The sequence below is a fragment of the Embiotoca jacksoni genome, unplaced genomic scaffold, assembly GCF_022577435.1.
Source record: "Embiotoca jacksoni isolate LCO1_2020_lvr unplaced genomic scaffold, fEmbJac1.0.p SCAF_27, whole genome shotgun sequence".
Lineage (NCBI taxonomy): Eukaryota > Metazoa > Chordata > Actinopteri > Embiotocidae > Embiotoca > Embiotoca jacksoni.
Genome location: NW_027185378.1, coordinates 1407774 through 1433562, shown reverse-complemented (window position 1 = coordinate 1433562; position 25789 = coordinate 1407774). Strand labels below are relative to the sequence as shown.

Here is a 25789-nt window from a genome sequence, read left to right as displayed (position 1 = left end):
ATGTTGCAGCATCAGTATTAGTGATAAGAGTAATGCAGCACTTGTAGTTTGTGTAGTTAAAGTAGTTGTAGTTGCACTTGTGGTGGAAGAAATAGGAAAACCAGGGAATGTTTAATGCTTTTCATGCTTGTAACAGAAGTCTGTCTTATTGTAACTGTTCTCAGGTGTCTCTTTTAAAGAAAGATTTCCATCTCAACCAGAAATGAATAACATTTAAGTTGAGGCTTCGTCGTTGCAGTTCTGTCTCTAACCTCGACCTTTCACCTCTGTCAAAATCTTTTGCATGGAGGAGTGTGAGGTTGTCAGACAGCAAATTTCCAGATTTATTTTAATTAAAGTCTCTTTTCCAGATTTTTTTCTATCAGATTTGGTAAAAGGGGTGAGAAAACTCTAAAATCTGTTTAGTTTGTGATTTTTTTTTTTTAGTTAGAAAATCAGACTTTTTCCATTGGAATGATTTATAAATTTAGCAAACTGTATGTAGACTTAAAGAAATCAACATTTCAGCAGCATTAGTTGAGAGGACAGACGCAGGGTTAGTTGCTGAGGAGATGGAGGGACACTGCTGAGAAGCAGGTGTGGAGACATTTCAGTTTCTCCATCCAGCGTTTTTTTTCCCCAGCAGTCATGTTGGCTCATTAGGAAAAGCACATTAAGAATATTCATGATTATTGTATTATATTGTCCAATTAAGTCACAGCAGTGAGCACAGACGACTGCACGAGTGAGATCATTCATTTTAATATTTACACTGTGCTTTTCTGACGTTAAAATGTCTGCAGAAAACATGAGAAACATATAAACTAGAGGATGTCTCAGTTCATTCTTGTTGTTTAGTTTGGTTTTATTAGTTTCTTCTTGTCCACTTTACTCCGTTCTTGCGGTTAGTCTTCTCAATGACTCGTCCTCTGGTCCTCTGTCCTCAGTTTTTTTTGTGTTCATTTCCTGTTTTATATTGGTAACTCCACTTCTGTCTTATTTCTATTGTCTTAACTTCCTGTCCCCTCCTCTTCCCACCTGTGTCTGATTGTTGGCCCCACCCTGATTGTTTCCACCTGCATCCTGTTGTCTTCCTTCACTTCTTCGCCAGTTCAAAGCTCTTCGTTCCAGCGGTTTGTCAGTGAGTTTTCCTGTGACAAGAAAATTATTAAAACAAATCCTGGTGTATCTGACCTGATGTTTCTGTATCATTTGTGAATTTTTAATGATCATAAATCCATGTCTTCATTATAAGAGTGGTGTTAACTGATTGAATTGTAGCTTCCTGCATAAAACAATAAAAATGTAGATGTAATATGATTTCAGACATGAAATAAAAGAAATTTAATAACCTTAAACTTGTCTTGACATCAAACTGCTTCTTGACTGAAATCTTGGAGCAGCTTCCCGCCAATATTCAACAATAAAACCTGCAATAATTCAGCTTTAATGAGCGCTAATGATTCCCTGCTGGCCTCCCTGTGTACAGAACTGTAGTGTTACAGCGCCCTCTCGTGCTTATTGGGAGTAATTAGGTTTAATTGAACTCCGATCCAGGGTGGCAGATGGCAGCTGACAGGGAGGATGATGAAATTTCTGATGAAGCAGCCTGCACAGACCTTTACATTCACTCCACCTCCATATGATGCTTTTTTTTTTTTTCTATATTTTGCAGCAGATTTTTGTTTTGTATTTTAAAGCCTAAATAATAATTAATAAGCAGGAAATAACGTCAACGTTATTAAGAGAAGTGTTGTATGTAGTCGTGTGTGGACTAAAACCAGCCTGTAGGAGGATGTTTGCTCAGGACGGACATCAGGTCCGTGTTTTGTTGCGTGTAAATTGCGTGGACAGGCGCTCGGGGTTAATTGCAGCGTGCACACTATATTTTTAGCATATTTGCCACAAGCAGGCGGAGCTAAGGAGGCGGAGATGGAGGGATGCTGCTGAGGAGCAGGTGGATGGCTACGGAGGGAGGACCAGAGGACGCTGCACCGGAGAGGACTTCGTCTTAGAGACTCAATCTCTCGCTCGTGTTTTTATTTTTTTTTTATCTTTTAATCTTTAGATCTGAGCTGAGAGGCTGCGCGAGCCGCCGTCTGTTGTCTGTCGTGTCGCTGGAGGCTGCGACGATGTGATGCTCCATCTTCGCGTCGACGGCCGGAGCCTTTCTCCCTGAAACCTGATATTATGCAGGGAACAAGGGGGACTGGACGGATTCAAGGGGAACAAAGCACCGGTTCAGAAAACGTTTTGCAAACTGGCAGGTCAGTGGATGCATTAATACAACCAACGAAACCGATCAAACAGCAGAAAATATCTCATTTTTAGCACCACGGAAAATATCTGCATACATTTAAATCAATCTAGCTTTAATAATAGATGCATTTCTATTGTGAAAGTGTTTTTATTTTCTGCCTGCGTCCTGCTGATGTGCAGCAGAAAAGTCTAGGCCTCCACCAGCCAGGTGTGGGTCCATGTTGGAGAGCAGGGAGGATAATAGATGTGTGCAGAGCTTGTTTACTACACAGCGTGTCATTCAAGTTTTTAAAATCAGGCTTTTACTCCCAGTCTGTTAATAATATATATCCACTCCAGCCCTGTGTGCGTGTTTGGATATTTGTAGGTTGATTGTGTGATGTAGAGTGAAAAATATTTGCTATGAGTAATCAAATTCTCTCAGCCTAGTAACTCTGCCAAAAATAGATAATCTATTAAAGGACGGTGGTGTTTTTCAGTGTGTTATGTCACTTCCCTGAAGGCAGAAAGTCTCATCTGGTGTAAAATCACTGAGCGCATGAATATGTGCTCATGCATGCATGACTCCGTGACCCTCCCCCACAGACTGCATTTCTCTTAAGCTCCGGACTGAATGCTGTAATCCTCTAATTGAAATCTCTCCCCACTGTTTTATCTGATTCCCTTCATGTTTTATACAATCCCCCCCCCCCCCCACACACACACACACCCACACCTCCCTCCTTCGATCCCTGCTAACCTTTCCCTCCCTCCATCTCCCTGCAGTGTTAGCCAACTATGGTTGACCCCTCGGAGGCTGAGGAGCAGAGCAAGTGTAAAGGCCCGCCGCTCAACACGCCCGCGGTGGCCGCCGAAGACCCTCGACTGCCCGATCAGGCCGATGGCGCGACGACAGAGGAGGAGGGGGATGGCGACTTCGAGACGCCGCCCACCGGCAGCTCTGAGTCGAGCCCCTGCCACACCGCGACCCCGGTGGCGCTGGAGGTCACCTCTCAGGGCACCGCCCCTCAGCAACCAGAGACTAAGACTGACCCGTCCCCCAAGTTGCACCTGAACCTGTACAACTTCGACTCCCCGGCCGCCGAGGGCAGCCGCTATGTGCTGACCAGCCCTCGCTCTCTGGAGGCCTGCGCTCGATGTGGGGTGAAACCGGTGGAGCTGCTGCCCCGCCCGCTCGCTGACTTCGCCCGGGAGGCCCCCGGACGCTCCATGCGAGTCGCCGCAGGTCTGTTCGAAGTCTGCGAGAGGGACCGGCAGGCCAAGCTGAGGCAGTGCAGGGAGGAGCGGGAGAGGATCGTACGGGAGGAGAAACGACGGATTCTGCAGGCGACCGTCAACAGCAGCAGCGGCGGCTCTCCGTCCTCCGCCGACAAAACTTCCTCCGGCTCCGGTCAGCCTCCGAAATCTGGACCGGTGACCTCCAGCTCCGCCCCTGATGCCGGAGCATCCACTCGAGCCGCAGCATCCGGTTCAGCCTCTAAAACAGGAACAGCTCTTCTATCTAAAGTCCCCGCCTCCAGTCTGACTACTTCCCCTAAATCTGCACCCGCAGCATCTTCTCCATCCTCAAAAACCACCTCCACGATCTCGACACCATCTTCCAAGAGTGGATATCAGGTGTCAGCCAAACAAGAGCCAGTGAAACCCACCCGTCCGCTCTCATCCGGACCTCCTCCGGTGGTCAGGAAGTCCTCTGCCGGTAAATCCTCAAACACTTTTCCCAGATCAACCCCCAAACCCCCCTCTTTCCACCGAGCCAACTCCACACTGACATCATCGGTGTCGAAGCCGGCCGTTCAGAGCGCCACGACGCCTCCGAACGGCGTGACGGGAGCGCCGTTCTCGCAGCACAACGGACACCTCGGGGTTCATCCCAAGGAGAGAGGGCGGAGCCACTCGATGGAGTCTTTGCAGCGAAGGATGGATCCCATCTGCTCCTCCACCTCCACCACCACCACCAACACCACCACGTGCACCTCATCGGAGTCGGGTGCCTCCTCCTCGTACAGCTGGGATGGTGCACGCGATCACTGGGCAAAAAGGTCCAGTCCACGAGCTCGCACACTGGCCACCTTCAACTCGCTGATGGGCCGCAGCCTGAGCCTCGGAGACCTGAGCCACTCTCTGCAGACCACGCAGAAGGTGGAGCGCATCGTGAAGGAGGTGAGGCGCCGGGGCCTGAAGGCCGTGTCCGAGCGAGACCGCAAGATCGCAGCGTTGATGCTCGCCAGATACCAAGAGGAAGACATCATGAGTCAGACCCGTTACGTGGCTCACCTCCAGTGGGACAGTGAGCGCAGGATTGGTGAGCTGCGGCGGGAGCAGGAGGACAGGGAGAAGCAGCGCGCGGTGCTTCAGTGTCAGAGAGTGTGGCAGACTCAAGTGTCGATACGTCAGCGGAGGCTCAGCCAGCAGGAACGAGAGTCAGCGGCCGCCAAAATGCGACAGGCCGAAGAGAACGAGGAGCGATGGAGGGAGCTGGCGGAACAGCAGGAGCGCAGCCGGCTGCTGAGGCTGCAGCAGGCGGCTCGAGAGGAGAAGCACAAGAAATCTCTTCAGGAGCAGAACCTGAAGGCCCTGGAGGAGGAGAGGGCCGCCATGGTGGAGCAGGAGAGGCTGCTGCTCAAAGAGAAGCTCACCATGGCCGAGCTGAAGAGGCAGGAGAAGGAGCACCAGTCCCAGGAGGAGAGGCGGGGTCTGAACAAAGCGGAGAAGAGACGCCACGCCGCCCTCATACAGGAAATCGCCCGCAGAGAGCAGGAGGAGAGGGACGATGCCAGGAGGGCGGCGGAGGAGAAGCTCAGCCGCTCCCTCGAGAATTACGAGCAGATAGTCGAACGTCGAGGGCAGGAGCTGAAAGAGAAGGCCAAGCGTGAGGAGAAGCAGATCCAGAAGGCACGCAAGGCTGCGGAGAAGCGCGAGAAGCAGCAGCAGCAGCAGCTGGAGGCTCGCGTGAAGGAGGCCGAGAAACGAGCCCAGCAGGCGGCTTTGGTGGCCGAGGAGCGGTCCAAGGAGAAGAGTCAGCGGGCCGTCCAGAGCCGGCAGGAGAAGGAGCGGCTCCAGAGGCTCAACAGGCAGCGCGTGGAGGAGGAGGAGAAGCAGCGGCGTATGGAGCTGCTCCAGTCCATCGAGAGGAAGCTGGAGAAGAGCGAGCAGATCTTCAAGGAGAAAAGGGCAGTGCTGGAGAGCGCCCGCTCCGTCGCACGAGCCTCCTTCCACGTGCGAGACAAAGTGCGTGAGGAAACCAACGTCCGCACTTTCGATAAAATGGCCCTGGAGGCTCAGCTCAAAGCCAGCCTCGACGAGAAGTAAGACCCAAGGCTCTGTTGTGAACTCCTCACTTCTGGTCATGTGCTCGGCTCCCGACTTCATTATGACCCTCATCACTCAACAGCTTTACCCCCCCCCCCTTCCTCCCGCACCCCATAAATACCCTCAATGTTACAGCTTCCTCTTATATCTTCTGATTTTATGACATTTTTCACCAGTTTTATTATTGATCCTTTCAAAGCAAACAAAATCATTTTCTATCACGGATGTAATGACATTTCAAACTATATGAACTTGAACAGTGAAGCCTGTGTGCTGCATACAGTAGAGCTAATATTAGAGGAGAGTGCAGAGAGCTGTGCAGCGCAGCGACACGACCAGCCCCCCTCTCTCCGACCATCTCGCCCGCCGGACTGAAAGCTGCGCTGCAATGAAAAGAGTGATTGTTTACCAGGAAGCACAACTCCATGACAACTGCAGGAGCTTTTAAAGGGCGCACCCCTGTAAGGGGGAAAATTTATGAGAAGAAAACGCATAATGCAAATGGTTTCTCCCCCCCGCCCCCCTCCCGAAGCAACCGAGGGATCCTTTTGTACGCACACAGTGACACAGCTCGATGCAGCATGGGAGTAAAACCCAGGGCCGGACATTCGTCTGTACCTAACCGCTGACGATGCAGCACAGGAGGGCCGCGTGCACGAGCTCTGGACTGATGAAGCATCAGGGGACGGCAGTTTCTGCAGCAGGGCCGTTTCCTCCTCCCTCTCGTTCCCCTCAAGGACTCCCTCCGTTTGTCCTCTTCATGTCCGACTCCAGTAAACAGCGAAGCGCTCTGACAGACCGCCGCCTCCCCGACTCCGCTGCCGTCCATCTGCTCCCAACACAGCCACCTGGTGGCCGCGTCAAGGTCAACAGGTAGGACTTTGTTTTGCTTCTATGGTTTTATGTAATGCCTTCTGTTTTGTTGCCTTTCAGCGTTTGGAATCAATTCAATTCAATTCAACTTTATTTATATAGCGCCAAATTTATTAATTAAAAAAACAAAACAACCGTTGATCACACTGACTCAGACTCGACAGCGCAGATATATATATATATATATATATATAAAAAAGCATCATGAGCCAACACACAAACCAACAACAGGTTTTAAAGGCCTCTGGCTGAACTAATCCTCAAATCTCTCAGATTAAAAAAAAAGAAAAGGACATACACATGGGGTTTTGCCCTCAGATGTAGCTGTTGCCATAGCGATAGCAATCAGGATGGAGCAGCAGGAGGTGAATGACTGAGCAGGGAGAGTGCGTGGGAATATGAGGGGGCTGCCTGTGGGGAGCTGGCAGCTCATTCTGGCTGCTGCTTTGCAGGGCGTTATTGGAAAAACACTCAATCAGTTTGTCCTGTTGAAATCTGCGTGAGGCAGGAAAACTGCTGCAGCATTCCTCCTCATTCAGAGAAAGACCTTCACCTCGAGAGTCAGCTGCTGTCAGGATGTGGAAAGAACTGAGCATTTCAGACAGTCACATGTCATACCTGCTAATTCTGAGATAAAAGCCAAAATGAATTTGAAATGCAGCGCTAGGTCATAGAGGACTGACAGGCTTATGGCTCACTGAGCCACAGTGTTCCAAAACATTATTGGAGGGTGATGTAAGGTCGTAGGATGAGACAGTAAATCTGTAGGTGCTTATGACGTGACTGAAAAGTCACCAAATTTATTTAAAAATGCAGTAACTGTGGAAAATTAACCGAGAATAAATCACATGATTGAAGATACAACTAAATTCTGTCATAAAAAAGTCATTATATAGTATATTGTCAAAAATATGAATAATAAGTCATACTACAGCAGGTCCATATTTTGGACAAAATGCTACAGTATAACTATTCAAATTATTACTTCTTTTGCAAGAACATGCAAACTCCACGTAGAAAGGCCCAGGCGAACCGCGGACCTTTAGACTGTGAGACAACGACAATAACAACTGCACCAGAGTGCTGCCTCCATAACATGGATAAAAGTCATATACTGATAAAAAAAAATAAAAAAAATTCATACCACACCAAAATATGAAAAAAAGTCATACTTTAGCATGTCGTCCAAAACATGATCAAAAAGTCATACTATAGCTGTACTATACATGCTATAAGTATGACTTCCGTTGAAGTTATGGAAGCCAGCATAGTGGTGCAGTTGTCAGCGTTGTCGTCTCACAGTCTGAAGGTACCGGCTGCCTGCATTGCATGCTTGTCTGACTTGTATGACTTATATGACTTTTAAACATGCAATGGAAGCGTGACTAACAGTGCAGTGGTTGGAATTGTTGCTTCCCAGTCAGAAGGTGCCCAGTTTGAGACTCGCCCTGGAAAAGATGACATTAACATCTTAGATGAAAAGCCATGTCAAGGGCAAGAATTGAACCTGGGACCTTCTGACTGAGAGACAACAATGCTAACCACTGCACCATTGCTAGCGTTATCATCTCACAATCAGGAAGTGCTCGATTCGATAGGGGGCTTGGAACTCAGTCTGGAAATTATTCTATAGCATATTGTCCAAAAAAAAGTAATTCTATAGCATATCTTTTAAAATGTCATACAATAGTATGTTAGAAATAATGATGATAATGATTTTTTATTTTTTTTATTTTATTATTGTAAATATTTCTTACTTATTAACTTTATACATCGTGGAATAAAGAGTTATACCTGAATCAATAAAGTCAACCAGTCGTGAAACATTATCTGTTCAAACTCACCTGTTCTATTAAAGTAAATGGATTCATGACACTCGCATTGATCGCCTTATTTTTATGTGCTGCAGGTCCTGGTGTAGAACGAGAGACGGTGATGTAACCTACAATCCTCCCAACAGAACTTTTCCTCCCACACCAAGCTTATCTAAGTATAAAGCAAGCAAGTCTCTTCTTTGATGGAACTGCATCCATATCAAAGTTTGTATTCATTTCTTACCCGTTGATAGTGCCATCTATTGTGCTGCTGAGAAGAGGAACTGAGAACCGAAAGCCTTTTACCTACACCAATGAAACGACATGTATGAGGTTCAAACACAGCTTTATTAGCATCAAGGCATGTTGTTCAGTCCATAACATGTTCCCTCTCACCTTTCCCTGACATGTGGGCTTTGTTTCTGTATCAGTTCTGGTGGTAAGTTATTTAACAGTTGTACATTATCATAAAATGCTTTCATCAGTGAATTACATTAGGTTGCATTGTCATGAAAAGATTTTCAGATGTAGCAATAACGAAACGGTCAAGGTTGATATCGGACACGCGTGTGAGTTCATCGTATACATCAACCCTCTTCAAAGCAAAAGGACACAATCTGTGCATACAATCAAAACCAGAAAATAAAAACAAACATTTTTCAAGACTGACTTGCATTGTCTGTGCTATCTGCTAAATTTACATTTACTTAGAAAATGGTAAGAACAAGGCTACATTCACATATTGTCCACTGACAGTTGTTAAAACATGAGTCTGATCTACAGTCTAACATCAGGTGTGACAGTATTTTTAGAGTCGTGTAACATTACTAAACAGTGGCAAAAACACAAATACAGAAGTACTTCACACGTCAACAATCAATGTTATTTTCATTTGTGCACTATTTCACTGTTGAATTTTTACCTTCTTTTTACACAGCTCGGCTTTTTATTTAAAAGTGGTTCCCAATCGAGTCTCCGGGCCCGCCGAAGGGTCACGAGATAAATCTGTCGGGGTCCTGAGATCAGTAATGGGGCCACAAAGAAGATTCTGTTCATACTTTTTATGAATGTTTCTTAAGTTTTTACGCGTTAAAGCCTCAAACTGTTATTTTAATAAAACAACTTAACTTTGCTTTTTTTGTTAGAAGCCATAATTTTCTTTTATAAACCTTTTTTTTTTTGGAGGGGGTGGGCAGGGTGCAGGGGGGGATTTTGACCTGAAACTAACTAGTGGAGTAATTAGGAGAATATTTTGTAGAGTAGAGGTGTAAAATGGCACAAGTATTTCAAAATTATACTTAAGTTAAGCACTTGCATGGATTTAAATTCACATCTCTTAATGAATAAATCAGATCTGAAGGTTTCTTATAGACAGTTTTAGCCAAAAGTTCCAGGAACTATTGAAGTCAGGAATGTTTATTTCACTGAAGTCTGACTGACCAAGTAAAATCTTTAACAACTTTAAGATCGCCATTCGACAGATTTCTGTGTACATTCATCTACAATATTTTAATGGTGGGTTTGGGATGAGGATCTCTGGGTGTCACATGACTGTCTGTGTGTCCTCATTTACCTGGCGCTCTCAGTCCTCGATGTTATTTGTGGCATCCTTGCGAACGATGATCTTGTACACGCTCTGTCTGAAGCTGCTGTCGGAGGTCAGGCGTCGGGCCGTCTCCCGCAGCTCCTCGATGCTCTCTTCGTCAGCGTTGCCCATGGCAAACGACTTGGAGTGTTTTACTGCAGAGAGGGAGAGAATACAATCAGTGAGGTTCTTATAACACCAACGTTTTGATAATAAAGCACAAAAAGAAAAAGACCAAGTTTCACTGGTTTCAGCTTCTAAAATGTGACTGTGTTACTTTTCTCTGCTTTGATATGAATATTGAGTGAATATCCAGGTTTTAGACAACAAATGTATAATGTGTTGTATCATTCTATATCTGCTATAACTAGTGTTGGTTCCAGGATTCCAGGATAACAACTGTTAATATTAAAGGTACCACGATGGCTACAACTGCTACCACAACTAGTTTTACAGCTACAGGTGGACTTAATCCCACAATTTATCATATACATTAGTACAGAATAGTGGACGACATGCTATAGTATGATTTTTTTTTTTTTTTTTATAATATTTTGGACAGCATGCTATAGCATTACTTTTTTTTTTTTTTTTTTTATCATATTTCGGACGACATGCTATAGTATTACTTTTTTATCATATTTCGGACGACATGCTATACTATGACTTTTTGTTTTCATATTGTGCAGAACACGCTATAGTATGGAATTTTTTTTGACAGTTTGTAATACATACAAACATAATCTAAACTTTACAGTATTCCTGCAGTGCAAACAGCACCAACTCAAATACACTCAACATGCCATGAATCAAATTAGATGGAGCCTTTCGCAGTGTGCATGTTGCGTGTTGTGATGATGACTGTGTGATGTAGAGACTCACACCAGTGGCGTCTGGAGGCTCGCCTCTGGATCCGGCAGCTCTTGATTCGGCGTGCAGCAGCTTTGTGAAGATACACAGCGTTCTTCATTATTGCCGGGAGCTTCGCCTCGATCTCCGCCGCACAGATACACTCCTCAAAGAACCCTGAATAAACACACACCTATATCAGACGCGTGATATATTCAGGACGCTTGTTATCCTCAAACATTTCCTTGTAAATATACCCCTAACAGCTACAACACTCTGAGGAGATTCCATACTTTAAATGACTTTAGTAAAGTCATGGAGCAGTGGTCAAATAGTAACCTTAAAACACCTCATTAGGCCGTCAGGGAGCATGTTTTACTGTACTCAACACAGCTTTGTAAAGAGCGATGTTTTTAATGCAAATAATATAAAAGTATAGTTACATTTTGGCACCAACGATCTTCCATACATTTAAATCACTTTAATAAAAGTCATGGAGATGTGGTAAAATTTTAAGGTACATTAAAGCCACGTTAAAAACGCCTCATTAGGCTGACAGGGAGCATGTTTTACTGTACTCAACACAGCTTTGTAAAGAGTGGGGAGTTAAATTTAATCGTGTAAAAGTATAGATAGATAGATAGATAGATAGATAGATAGATAGATAGATAGATAGATAGATAGATAGATAGATAGACAGACAGACAGACAGACAGACAGACAGACAGACAGACAGACAGACAGACAGACAGACAGAAAACCATGGACTTTTGATTTGACTGCTCTGAGCGAACTTAAAACACACTCCGGCAGCCTGTACCGACCAAATAACCACATTTTGTCAGTGAATGAACTCACTCCGTAGGTGAGTGACATCCCCCTTCATCTTCTCATCTTTCTCTTTGGTCCGTTCCAGTGAGTTCAGGCCTTTCTCCAGACCCTCCAGGGCCTCCTCGGCCTGCTTCAGCCTCTTCTCCAGCTCCACCCGAGACTCGATCTCCACCTGGGACACACAGGAAACACATTATTTTAGACGTGAATCAGATCGATAGACTGTAAAGAAAATATCGCTCCGTATGTTTCTTGTTGCTGATATGATGGAGAAAATCTAACAACACAGCTAAAGGGATGTCATTTTTTCAGAACCATAAACCTTCATTTGAAATGTTGAATTCAAATAAGCAGAATAAATACTTATTGTTGTTGGCTTCAGTCCAAAAATATCGTAGCGTAAAACCCTTCTAAGAAGAACTCTATGTTTTCTAGAGCATTGTGCTGCGTGAAAGTGGGAAGTTGTGGAAGATACACGACTGTTATCTACTTTGTTTCCGAGCTGTGATGAAATGTTGAAAACATCTGCAAATAAAAACACAGAACTGTTGTGTACAAATAATATCGAACTCCTCCTCTCATCCCCGTGTGAAAATAACCTCGTCTGAAACCATCTAAAAACAAACGTCTGATTAAATCCGTGACCTCTGACACGTTATTTGCCGTTGTTGCTGTTGAGTCACGTTGCGTTACCTTGAGCTCGGCCTCGGTCTGCTGTTTGTCCGCGGTGAGCTGAGACAGCGACTGCTGCAGCGTCCGGGCGTGGGACGAGTAGAACTCCCTCTCCTGCTGCAGGACTTTGGCCCGCTGCTCGTTCTCCCTGAGCCTGAACCACAGACACACAAAAACTAAACCAGACTGTCAAAATAAAGCACACAAAACAAGTCTGCATGTTTAACGATTTAACTCCTGACAGTTTAAAACCTTTTAAGGGATTAAAATGATGTTTATTTTGTGGACTGCCTGCACAGTTCATGTTTCTGTCTGCTTTCAGCCTCCGGGCTGCATAGACAAGCTCATGGAGGAGACACGAGTAATAACATTTTAAACTGTTATTTGTCTTACTGTTGTATTTTTGAATTATGTAATCAGATGTTTTTTGGTGCTTTTAGACTTAAATAAAATAGAAAATCATATCAGATAGAAAAAAACATTATATATTGTTGCTGGATTATTGATAATACTGGTTTACAATAAAAACAAAACTGTTAAAAATGCCTTCTGATTGTTAAATATTCAACATTTTCTGTTATTTTATTGTCTATGAGTTTTTATTAGTTGATCAAATCAATTTTTTTATGAGCTCTGTTTTTAAAACTTACCAGCTCAGATCCTTTTTACTCCTTTAATGCCAGATGTTTTTTGTGTCTTATTTGTTGTGCAAACTAAAATAATAAACGGATTTACGTTCCTCTTAATGCATCATAAGAAATAACTGCAGTATTGATCATAAAATCAGTTCACCAGTATTTGTTTCATGGTTGTTTTTATGCAGTTTTGACGTGAAAATGATTGTGATTATGTCACATGTTCTTTGTACAATGCAGTTTTATCTTTCCGAGGACGTCTGTGAAGAAGAGGAGCAGCTGATGGTTGAAGTGTGTCAGCTGAACATTAGGGCTGCACAGTCGATAAGAGCTGCCAGTAATATCTCACTTACTGCCGCCAATCAATCAGCTGTTTGTTTGGGGATCAATACACATTTCCACCAGGAGTTACATCCTCTGTGCCATTAGCGTCGAGGTTAGACCGAGTACAGTCACTAATACAACTGAACATTCAATATGAGCCTGCAGGCTGACAGAGGAATTATGGGACTCTCTTTCAGAGTTGTGTTTATATTAAAAATTCAGACTCTCTCCATCTTAATGATGAGATTTTTTTCATCCTCTGACTGAGCCGTCACTCACTTGTCGTCGGCCTCCTCCTTCTCCGTCAGCAGGATCTTCATCTGCTCCTCGATGTGTCGCAGGTCCTGCAGCAGGTCTACATCCCCGACCTTCGAGCCGACCTCAGACTCCCTGCAGGTCGGCTCCGAGCCCTTCTCCTCCTCCTCTTCCTTCTTCTCCTCCGCCTCCTTCTTCTCCTCCTCCTCCTCCTGCTGCTCCTTCACACCGAGCAGCTTCAGCGTCCGCTGCTTCTCCTGGGAGAGCTCCTGAAGGAGGAAGAATACAGGACATTCAGGGTTTTATTAATCTAAAAAACATTCAGTCTGCACTGGTGTCAGTGGAGAGGTTTACTGCTGCAGGAATTAATAATAATAATAACAATAATAATAATAATCTTTATGTATATGCCACTTTTATGAAATTTTTTTATTTTTTTATTTTTTTAAACAAGCCATAAATTCAAAACAAGCTATAAAATTCAGCAACACAATGATCACCGTAAAATATATTCAACATTTATAAAATGAAGTAACAAAAAATGTGAGCGGTATCACATCAACAGAGAATAAAATTGCATAAAATCAGGAAAGGCTCTCCGAGATTTAAAAGACTGACTGACTTGATTAAATGTCATTATTAATGGAATAATAACTAATGTTTATTTACCATATTAACAGGAAGATGAGTTAAAAACCTAAACTCATGAGTTCCTCACATGAACTAACAACAAATCATCTTTTTAAAGCTTATTTTTATCTGCAACTTAGCCAGAATCTAAATTTATGAATGAATGTTAAGAATTGTATGATATTATATTTTAAACTAAACTATATATTAAAATAATATATTAAAGTATAAAAATATTCTATATTTTGTGATTTCAGTTTATAAAATTTGCAGAAAGTCTAAAAAAAATAATTAAAAATCAGGATAAAATAGGTCACAAATGAATTAAATTAGAGAATTAAAAGTGAATTTTGAAAATAACATGTATATTCTGTTCTTTGCATTAAAAAATTTACATTAAGACTTTAATGCTGAGAGTTCGATGATAAAATCGATGCCACACTTGCCGTCAGCAGCCCATTAGCTTAGCTTAGCATAAAGACTGAAAATGGAGGGAAACTGCTAGCCTGGTTTTGTCCAAAAGCCAAAAAAAATCCTCAAAATGTCCAACGGTAAAATCACAAATTAACATGTTAATGTTTGTTTAAATCTGTGCACAGAAACTAAATTCTGATTTAAAGCAAACGAGTTCTATGAAAATCAAAGCACATTAAACTGGGAGTGTTTTTTTAAAATAGATGTACAGTATTTATGCTAAGCAGCTTTCTATCCAACGGACAAGCATGAGAGTGGCATCTATCCACATTTGACTGGTGCTCTGATTGTTGACATCCGTCCATGGGGAGTCACATCGATTCATACTTTATTCCATTTAACCTCCAAGTTTCGTTACGCAACTTGCAACATCATCAGCTGCAAGGTCACATAACCAACGAGTCGTTCTGATAAAGAGTTTAAACACAAGTCGGACATGTTTCCTCCTTCAGATACCTCGATGGATTTCTGCAGCGTGATCGTCAGGCTGCTCAGCTCCTCCTTCTCCCGCTCCACTCCTTTCAGGGACTGAGACGTGCCGTCCAGGTCGCTGATGTCACACAGGAAACACGAAGAAAAGAAAACACGTTAATTCATGAAGTTCACACAGGAACAACAAGATTAACGGGAAACAGGTGGAGTTTTTCTCACAGTTTGATCTGCTCCTGCTCCGCCTTCAGCTCCAGCACCACCTCCTCAAACTTCATCTTCTCCTCCTCCAGGACCTGATTCAGACGCTCCAGCTCCTGCGGACACGAACCGGCTGCTTCAGTCAGCACTTAAATGACGTAAATTGACTAAAAATCGTCTGCAGCCTTCATCTTAACATCTAAATACCAAACGGTTTCAGTTACAATGAGGATTCTTCTGTTTTAAAGAATAATAAATTAATCCTGTCCTCACTTCTCTCTGCGCTCTCTGAAGACTGAGCTCCTCCGTCTCCTCCATCAGTTTATCTGAAGGGACAAAAACAACATTTCAGATGATCATGTTACACCTGTAAACACTTCCTTTACATCCAGGTGAGCTCTGGTTTACCCAGGTACTCCTGCTTCTCCTTGGCCAGCTGCAGCCCCTGAGCCTCCAGACTCTCGATCATGGCCTCCCCCAGCTGGGCGTTCTTCCACGTGCTGCCAGTCAGAAGTAGTAAGTGAGTAAAAAGTGACATTAAAATAACACAACGGTGCTGCAGTCACATGAAAAAGAGATTACTGACACTTTCCCCGACTCCTGCAGTATCTCCATCCACTGGACATGCTCCTCCCCGGACTCAGCAGCCAGCACGATGGTACCCTGGAGGACGGACAGTTTTACATCAGCATCTCATCAGTAACGAGTTCAGGCTGTCAGACAGGAAGTGGACTTCCATCTTCGAGGTGCAGAGACTGTAAAAAACTGATGGTTTTCCTTTATGTGTACCATTTGTTGCAGATTTCTGATATCAGGGCAGAGTTTAGCTCCGCCTCTGCAGGATGATGTCACACAACACTGAAATATATGATATCTTTATATATATATGTTGATGCATGTTGTCGATCTGCAACTTTCTGCTGGTTTCTGTCTCAATAAAAAAAAAAATTCAACTTGCTTTAAATGATTTTTTTTTAGCAGCAGAAACAAGATACATTCACTAATCAGCAACTTTTATATCTAATTGCAAACAAATAATCAAATTAATGTAAGTCCACTGCACACTTTAAGCTCCGTTTTTGGTCTGCACCTACTCCTAAAGGAAATATCGGACTCCTAAAGCTGCTAAATGCTTCACAGTGTTCAGCTAGTTTAAGTGTCTGTCTGCTGTTTGATAAAACAGAGGGACGTTGTGAGCCAGACAGATAAACAAGGAGCTTAAAGTCACTAAAAAGGATCATAAAGCCAAGCAGGGCAGCAAAGTCAGGTGGTAATCCTCCAAATGCTCATCAACACAATCAGACATTTTCATTTTATCATAAAAATATCTGTTAAAGCTGCTTCAAACGGGTTGAATTTCCATGAACCTCTAATGAACATTCACTCGTTCAGACATTTTTTTGACTGTTTAAACACAAAACTGGTGAAAATATTTCTTCTTAAATGGACCAGAATGAATTAAGGTCCTAAAGCTCCTCCTCCACTGGGGGCGGCATGCTGCTTCCTGTTGGCACGGTAACGAAGGGCTGCCTCTCCCCACAGTTTAATACATCAAAAATGATCCGATCGCCTGGCTTTAATGTCTGGAAGAGACTTTTTACAACTCAGTGATGTTCCTGTGACAAATGATGTCATGAAGGAGCGACAGGGTCGAGATCTTACGGTGAAATCTTCGAGGTTGACCACGATGGCGAAGGGCATCCCCATGTCCTCGTTGGACGACACCACACATCCTCCCAGAGGGATGACTCCCTGAGACACAAACACAGACCAAATATTAGATCTCCAGTCACCGTTTTCAAACCTCGTGTTTACGATATAAAAGACACGTCTCTGACAGCTGCTCACCTTCGGGTGGATGTTGAAGTACCGGTTGGTCTCGAAACTCCTCTTCTCGCTCTCTGCGTAGTAGAGCAGGAAGCTGTCTTTGATGATGAAGAATCTGTGTACGGAGGAAGATAATGAAGGCAGCAGTGAGTTCTCTCTGTGAAAGGCTGAAAGGAACCGACATCTGCAGATGTTAAAACTACAATATCAATAATCCAGTTGGTGAAAAATGGAATCAAATGTTTTAAAAATGAAACTTTTGCAGGGGGAAAGTTTTGTATCCATTTTTGGAGTTAAAACAAAAATTGTTTTGGACCAAGCATCGTTTTAAGAATCATTAAATCAACTTACAACACATTAAAAAAAAAAAAAATGAAGTAATTCATGTACATATTAAAGGGGTAGTTTGGGGATTTATTATATCACCTCTGCAGACTTATAGGAGACTCATATAAAATGGTCAAAATTGTGCAACAAATGCCGGAGAATCCTGATTTTTAGATACTGATAAGACTCCAGCCTACATTTCCCACAATGCAACACAAAAACACCTTTAATTAGACCTCCCTGTCTTTGGAAAGCTCCTGCAGAACCCAGAAAGACACAATACAGCTCAGCCTGAGTGAAATCAGCCGAGTGAAGCTGTGAAATATTCTGATGCTGACTGGTCGGCAGATTTTATATCAAACAGATATTTTTTTTTTAATCCACCAAACATCCGAACATACGTCTACCCACCGCGACGACATTATCACGACATTTATGACATACACACACGTACAAAAAAAAACTACGAGCATGCTGCAAAGTCAGTGTGGTATTGTCGTTTGAGCCGTTATGTAAACCAAGAGCATTATCATGACATAAGGTAGCAATCCTTTTGAACCAAACATACAGAAAATATCCTGTCTGTTACATAAACATGTTAACAGTCAGTCAGAGCTGCACATTTTAACAATCAGGGAACGTTTTCATCTGCAGATTAAACAGTTTTTAGTTTCAGGGAAGAATAATTACGTCAACATTTTTTCTTTTTAATTTGTGTTTCTAACAAATTTTAGCAGATTTTCACTTTTTTGTTTTTTAGGATTAAAACTTGTAAAAATGTTGCCGAGTGAAACAATTTTAAAAATTTTCAAACCGCAGTTTTTTAAAAACTAAAAGAAGTTTAAAATGCTCGTTAGCAGATTTAACTGCATAAAGTTGTCAAATAAAAGCATCCTGAGACTGAAGCCCCGCCTCCTTCCTCACCTGCGCGACCACTTAGCCGACGGGCGTCCGAAGGGCCTCTTCCACAGCACGCCGTGCAGCTGCACCTTAGTGCTGATGTCCAGCACCTCGCAGTCGGACTGCTCCATGGACGACCAGGGCGAGAACAGAGAGGTTCTGGACGCAGACGAGAACATCTTCTCCGGCTCCTGTGGCCCCGAAAGGAGGGGCCACGACACAGGAACAAAAATATATCAATAAAATACAAAAAAAACAAAAAACAATAGTCAGTCAATAACAATTAGCCCAGCAACATCCAATAACACACACACACACAGACAGACAGACAGACACACACACTCACGGAGGTGCTGCAGGGACAGGAAACAAACAAATCCCAATAAGTCAGCAGGGTGGAAAGATGCAGCTGCCAATACGCTCATCAGCTGGAGGCAGACTGACGGCACACACTGTGAGGATGGAGGCAGCAGGAGGGGGTTGGGAGGGAAGAGGAGGAGGAGGAGGAGGAGGAAGAGGAGGAGGAGGAGGAGGAAGAGGAGAAGGGAGGGCAGCTTTAGGAACTAAATCTGAAGCCGGTCAATATATTCCAGCCAGTAAAAGCTATTATTCAGATTACAGCCGTCGTCTCCAGCTCTTGGCAGGTACGAGCTCTGCTGCTGCATCATCATCATCATCGTCATCATCATCGCCGCGTCCATTAGGAGGACATCTGTGGCCGAGAGGCGGCTCTCTAGCAAAGAGGATGGAGGGTCGGGTAGTTAAACATGCAGTTTAGGCGTCACGAGTATCAGATTAATTTACAGAACATGTGTGAGAGGGACGGGACAGCAGATTATCAAGATGCTGAAAGCTCGGGCCTCGATATCAAAAGGCAGGAAACACGCGAGGCTTCAAAACTTCTCGTCAGGGCAGAAAAAAAACTCATTTAACATTTAATTTAACAAAACCATTTCACACAATTTGTTCAATTACATGAAAACAGATTAAAAGATGGACGTCCAGGCTTCGTTTTCACCTCAAAACCTGAGAAAATGTCGTTAGAATTTTCCAATAAAAGTGCAAAAAATCATTCAAACATTTTCACCAGTTAAAAAACTTTTAATTTAGTTGTCATAAAACACGTCGCTTTTACAACCGATTTTCACAATCAGACAGCGTGGAAATAAGGCAAACTCGTCTTGGAATGACAGAAAAAATAAAGTGAGACGCACTCTCCATCCAGTGAGACCGGTTCTGAGACCGGTCAGCCTCGACACGTGCCTTTAAACACATCCTGGTGGTGTCAGAGAGGAACTCCATGATTAAATATGTTTCGTTAAGAAACCTTAAAGATGCGAGTCTAAGACATTCAGACTAAACCTTGAACATCCTGAGTCTTTAGGTGATTTTATTTTGAAGGTGCTTTGCAGCCAATTAAAGCTAAATATCCAGGAAGAGAAGATGAAGCTTCATTTTCAGGCAATGAAAATTAACATTAATAAACTTTCAGCTCCATTTCTTTTACAGTGATGTACAGGCGCTTCTTTTAGAGGTCAAACAGGCTCGAGGAAGGTTTTTCTAATACAAAAAAAAAAAAAAAAATCATCTTTGTATGTTAATTCAAAGTTTTTTGGTTTTCACAGCAGAGTAACGTGAGATTGACACGTTTCTGTAAAACTGCTCAGTTTACTGAACAGATGAAGAAGCCGAACTGTTATTTTACTTTGATTCATATCATTTTTAGACTCTGAAGAGAACACCGTTTTCAGGAGTTGCGTAGCTGTCAATCAAATCTGATGAAGCAGATTAATTCTTTTAATGTTCAATTCTTAGCCAATTGTTGCTTATTTGGAGAACAAGTTTTCAAGGGCTTTAAATGCCGCTGGGTAAATAATCAATCTAATAAGAAAAAATTAATCTGCTAAACTTTTCACAATCGTTTGATTTTTGAAGCAAAATTGCCAAATATTTGATGGATTTTAGCTCCTGGATTGTGTTTTGTATACTGTTTTTTGGGACAAATTTTGGTTTTCAATTTCATGAAATTTCTTCAACAATCGACAAAATATTCAGCAGAATCAAAGATATTAAGAAAAATAACTGGTGGTTGCAGCCTTAAACACACACACACACACACACACACACACACACACACACACACACACACACACACACACACACACACACACACACACACACACACACACACACACCAGTGGAGCTTCCATTAATTTGAAAGGCGTAAATGCTAAATCGCAGCAGGGACAGATAAACTGGCACGTAACGAGGCTGCCCAGGTTGTCCAGCGACGCAGTGGAAGGAGGAGTTTCCCCTGTTTAAACACACAAACAGCTTCCCATAAAAAAAAAAAAAAAATAAAAAATAAAAGAAAGGAAGAAAAGAGTCGTGCAACTGCTGGTCTGCTTCTCATCCTCCCCATTTCCCTCACAGTCAAACAGAAGTGGAAAGAAAACTGTTCAATTTGTACATAAAAGTCCGAAGATCAGTTCATCAGAAAACTCAAAAAAAAAAAAAAAAAGTATGTGCGAGAGAGCAGAAAGCGTGACGGCCAAGTGAAGAGGTCGTTCTGTAGTTTACATATTTACATCCTCGTGAGAGACAGGTCGCAGAGGGAGGAGCCTGTTTCCATCTCAGCTTAGAGGGGAGGTCGGGGAAGGGGGGGCTGTGTTCAAGAGACTCACAAGTCTCCGCTGCACACGTGTGCCCCTCTTCCAGGTTTTTTTTTTTTTATATAATTATTGCTCAGGTATGAGACTCGTTAAAAAGCAACAACAAAACAAAGCTGTGTAGTGTCTTTTCTCTCCGGAGCCGATGGTCCCTTAAAAAGATCTGCCCAAAAAAAATAAAAAAAAAAACAAAAACCTCCACTTCTAAACAACCACCGATTTACACTGATTCTCCATGACTCCAACTTTCCAGGTAAAACAGAAGAGACATAAACAAATCAAAGTGACGGTTCGTGTTGGGATGAGCTGGTTGAGGATAATAACGAGGGATTATTTCTATTATTTTACGAACACGTTCAAGGATCCGCCTCAAACTTCCTAATATGGCACTTCGAAAAATCTGTTTTAAATCGGTCCGTATTGATGCTGAGATTTACACTCTGTACAATTATATATATGTATAAAACAAAAAAAATTGTTTCGCTGCTTTCATAACATCACGATGATCTAAATCTCACTGTGCAACCGTCATCTAGTAAAAGACTAGCGGGCGTCCTCTGAGACGATCCACTGAAACTCCCCGGCGATCTAAACAAACCGAGCTACTAAGGTCCACCAAGAAAAAAAATACAACGAACGTACAGCAGCTGTTGTTACGGTCGGTCGTCTGCAGATTAAACGACATTGCGTGCCCTGGTTGTCACGGCAACACCTCTGATTTCAAGTCCCCGGTCCGGTCCGGTCCAGTCCACGAGGTCCACCAGCAGACGACAACATAAGACATTTAAATCCAGCTCGGTCCCCCTGCGCACCGCCGTGAGATCCGACCTGAGCCGCGGGTCTAATGGTGGTGCCCGACCGACAGAACCAGAGGGATGAGGCAGCCCAGAACCAGAGCTGCCACCTCCACCTTGCTCAGTCCCTTCCCTCCGTTCCCGCCGGAGGGGGCGTGGCTGTGGCCGCCGCCGCCGACCTCCGGCAGGACGTGGACGGTGGCCACGTAGAGGAAGGTGCCGGCGGAGAAGAGCATGGCGACGCCGGTGGCGTTGATGTCGGAGAGCGCCTCTTTACTGCTCTGAGAGGAGGACAAACACAAACAAGATGAGAACCGGTTCTGCAAGGCATCATTTACTTTACTTTAATTTATTTCATTTTGAAGTGTAGCACCATCCCAACACACTTCACACACACAACGAAATATCATTTAAAAAGTAGAAATATCGGGGGAAAAAACGTATTCTTTCTCCAAAGACGTGATGATGAAAAGGATTCATCGTAACGTTTACGATATATTCTGACTTCCTGAAGTAACTGATGGTGGAGATAAACATTTCCACACAATTTCAATTAAAAAAAAAAAAGAAAAAAAGAAAAGAAAGTCATTATCCATATTTAATCTATAAAATAGAATAATTACCTGACTGAGGCCTAAAAATGTGAGCATGGCGAGGACGGGCGCCGCCAAGGCGAAGACCAGCAGGTGTTTTCGGATGCGGTTCCTCTCGAGGCCGGCGTGCATCAGGAAGGACACGAGGCCGAACGCTGCCGGGGCCTGAAGACGACAGCAGACGCAGAGATCGGATCACATTCACAGCTCACCGCAGCAGCTAACCTGAATTATTTTTCTCACTTATTCATTCTGTCTAAGAAATGTCCTAAAATAGTGAGAACTGCCTTTCGCAATTTCCCCAAAAGTCTTTTTTATGTCAGACAAACTCTAAAACTCAAACATTCAGAGCCTGAATCAAACAAGAAAGGAAAAAGCTGCTGTTCATTTTTGACTTTTTTTACAGAATAAAATTACATAAAATGACAATAAGTAATCAAAACGGATGATTTCCTTGCGTTTCAGCTCTCCTGCTGCTTCAAAAAATATCATTTGTACACACGGTATGTTTCCCACGAAGCTAAACGATCCAAATAGACGTATATAAACATGAATTCACGGTGTTTTATTACCTTATGCAGCATGATGGCTACGAAGACGATGAGCTGAACGCTGGTCTGAGAGGTGGAGGCAGCAGCTCCCAACGCTACGCCGTCAGCTGCAGACCGAAGAGACAAAGAGCTCAGCTGCTTCTAATATTAATTAATATCATTAATAAGACAACATTTAAACAAGCAGTTTTATGCTTAATACGAGTTTACTCCGTGTAGTTTAAAGACAGTGTGGTTTATTATTAAAACTACAATGAGGTGTTTACTATAATGGAGGCATAAAACGGACAGAAAAAGACAATGAAATCATTCGATTTCATGATGGCGACATCACTACACGAGGAGACGCGAGACCAGACGTACCTGCAGCGTGGACCACCAGACCCAGAGTGGTGGTGATCTTTGAGGAGGTGGCTCTCGCCGACTCTGGATCTGAAGCAGACGGAACAAAACAGAAATAAAACGTGACGTGATCCTGACAGAAAAACGTCTCCGCACAGAGAAATGTGTCGCCTCACACGTCGACGGACTTCGTGAACAGTTTGCAGAACATTGGCTGCTCATAAAGATCCCTGCAGATGCGAGCCGTCTGTTTTGCGTGTAACTCTAACACATTTTCTTGCATCTCTTGCAGATGAAAAGCTGCCGTCACTGAGCTCCACGTCCGTCCACCCCCTCCACCCCCCGAATAAGTCTGCTGCTCGTGTTGAACTCTGACCTTCGGTGTTGTGAACGTGGGAGCTGCCGATCTGGTCCACCAGCAGCATGAAGACGAAGCCCAGGACCAGCGACACTCCGATGCAGGCGTGGAGCTGCTCGTGACTGTGCTCATGTTTCCTGCCGCCGCCGCCGCCGAGGACCACCTCCGAGTCGCCCTTCACCTCGGACGCCTCGACGACACCGACCTGGCCGTGGTGTCCGCCTGCGGAGAGGACGGGAGACGGACATGAAGCGCGGAGACTTTCGAAAATCCACTTAATATGTAAACAATCACAAAACAAACATCTGTTTGTTACGTAACAGAGACGAATGTCTGCTGCTTTATCATCCTCTGAACTTTGCTCTGTTTAAACAGGATTCAAACGGTGGCATGTATGTTTACTATCAGCACGCGTTAAAGAATCTGAAGTGCTGACAAAAATCTAACTACACCAAGAAGCTGACAGGAAATGAGAGACGTGCAGTAAAGATCCTCAAACCAGCCCGGCTGTGATTAAAGTCCGCTCATTCAACATGAAACAGTGAAGAAAAAAAAAAAGCTGCATAAGAAAAGAAGTTTTATCGCTTCATTATTTGTTAAACTGAAGTGAAATCTGAACAAATCTGTCATTTATTTAGTCGACTGACAGAATTAATCAGTAAAAATATTCAAGTAATTGTTTTGGAAGCCGGAGCTTCTCTGGATCCAGTGTATCCTGTGGGTTGATTTCTCTCCGACATATATTTTTATGATTATTCAATACAACTGTAAACTAAATAGGTGTGTGATTTGGATCTGCTCCAGAGTTTAAAGGCTTCTTCGCTGGCCTTTGCTGCTCCATTTTAATGAAAATCAAATTGGTTGTTTTTCTGTAATCCTGCTGACAAACAAACAAACAAATAAACAAACAAACAGCGATGAAAACAGGTAAAACTAAGACGATGATTGATTTGGTCTTTGCAAAGCTGTGAACAGCATTGCTCCTTTTTTTTGTGTGTGTGACAACGAAAAGCATCAATTATTCATGTCAGATGTTAGAAGCAGGAAATATTTGATTCGTGTTCACCTTCGAGGATTTCTTCATAGAGCGCGTGGACCCCTTCAGGAATGATGACAGCCAGAGCAGTGCCACAGAGCAGCCCTGCTCCCATCACGGTGATCAGCTTCAGCTTCTCCTGGACACACAGAGGGGCAACAGAGGCTCAGCTCCACACAGTCTCAGTGGATTTAGTTGATAACATTACAGAGAGGATGATGTGGTGATTAAAAGGCACTAACAGAGAGGAGGGGGGGGGGACTTTAACTGTCTGCAGTTGAACAGGAAACAGTTCTACAAAGATGTGCAAAACTTACCTCTGAAAAGTTGACTGCCAAAGGTATCGTCCCGGCCACGTAACACCCCACCAGCATCGCCAGAGACAGCAGGCTGATCGAGCTGAAGTCGTCCATGACTGCACTTTTCCTCTTCGGCTAATCTACTAGCTAAAATAAAACCATCAAAACCAACGTCCCAGTGGACTTTTAAAACGGACTTGTACTGGTGTTCGTCGAGTCCAACGACAGCATGCCCCGAAGCGTAATTGTTAGTTTCACAAACGTCCCGTCCTAAGGTCAGTTTGCCTCCCAAACATCCACGTTAACCACTCAAGAGACGCTGCAGCCCTCTGGCCTCGTTAGCTAAGCTAAGCTAACTAGATTCCGTAATCACCCGACTCTGTCTTCACAAATAAACAACCGCGGCTCGTAAAACTTCCCAGTGCAAACATCCGGTACCCCGCATCGTTTCTCCCACACTCTGCTGTCAAAATTAATATTGCAACTTCCCGACCGGGTTCGCGCATAACCAACTAGCTAACGGAACATCCTCTTGTTTGGAACCGACCGAAGTACTTCCGGGTCAGAGTTCAAGCACCCAACCTGCCACGTATCTGCCAGAGTGGACAGGAAGTTATCGCTCTGAATGCTACACCTTGAAATTATTATTTTTTTTCCTTCTAAAGTACTGTCTTCTTTCCTGCTTAAGTAAAACTTCAATATTAAATTATTTTCATTTTAGTTAAAAAAAAAAATTCCAAAAACAAATGATTTTAGCCGAGTCTCTTGTTCATAAGTGCTCCTTCTCTCCGTGGCTGGATGACACATTCAGATATTTTACTATTACTAATATTGATAATAAACTTCCTTTAATAAAACCATCACAGTTTAGAAGTGAAAAATATTTTTAAACAAGTTGTCAAAAATAAATGTTTATCGCACTAAACATATCAGTATGTAGAAGTTTGATTATTTCAGAGAGGTTTTTGATA

At 43.4% G+C, this 25789-nt stretch overlaps 3 protein-coding genes across 3 annotated transcripts; 1 reads left to right on the top strand and 2 right to left on the bottom strand.

Annotated features, from left to right (window-relative positions):
- The first annotated feature begins 1559 nt into the window (after positions 1 to 1559).
- On the top strand, positions 1560 to 8902 carry ccdc177 (coiled-coil domain containing 177). The gene is made up of 3 exons (XM_069160691.1): positions 1560 to 2246; positions 3004 to 6423; positions 8333 to 8902. Exon 2 carries the CDS (start codon positions 3016 to 3018, stop codon positions 5548 to 5550), a length of 2535 nt encoding a protein of 844 aa, XP_069016792.1. The 5' UTR covers positions 1560 to 2246; positions 3004 to 3015; the 3' UTR covers positions 5551 to 6423; positions 8333 to 8902.
- Positions 8903 to 9485: 583 nt separating this feature from the next.
- Positions 9486 to 18567, bottom strand: plekhd1 (pleckstrin homology domain containing, family D (with coiled-coil domains) member 1). Its single transcript, XM_069160692.1, has 14 exons — positions 18523 to 18567; positions 18201 to 18367; positions 16971 to 17064; positions 16785 to 16874; positions 15709 to 15785; positions 15531 to 15622; positions 15396 to 15448; positions 15144 to 15238; positions 14949 to 15042; positions 13413 to 13657; positions 12196 to 12328; positions 11530 to 11674; positions 10705 to 10848; positions 9486 to 9977 (listed from the first exon to the last, which is right to left on the bottom strand). Exons 2-14 carry the CDS (start codon positions 18353 to 18355, stop codon positions 9820 to 9822), a joined length of 1575 nt encoding a protein of 524 aa, XP_069016793.1. The 5' UTR covers positions 18356 to 18367; positions 18523 to 18567; the 3' UTR covers positions 9486 to 9819.
- A 689-nt stretch (positions 18568 to 19256) lies between these two features.
- On the bottom strand, positions 19257 to 25364 carry slc39a9 (solute carrier family 39 member 9). Its single transcript, XM_069160732.1, has 7 exons — positions 24837 to 25364; positions 24550 to 24658; positions 23502 to 23705; positions 23147 to 23215; positions 22805 to 22890; positions 22263 to 22397; positions 19257 to 21920 (listed from the first exon to the last, which is right to left on the bottom strand). Exons 1-7 carry the CDS (start codon positions 24930 to 24932, stop codon positions 21687 to 21689), a joined length of 933 nt encoding a protein of 310 aa, XP_069016833.1. The 5' UTR covers positions 24933 to 25364; the 3' UTR covers positions 19257 to 21686.
- Between the last annotated feature and the right edge of the window lie 425 nt (positions 25365 to 25789).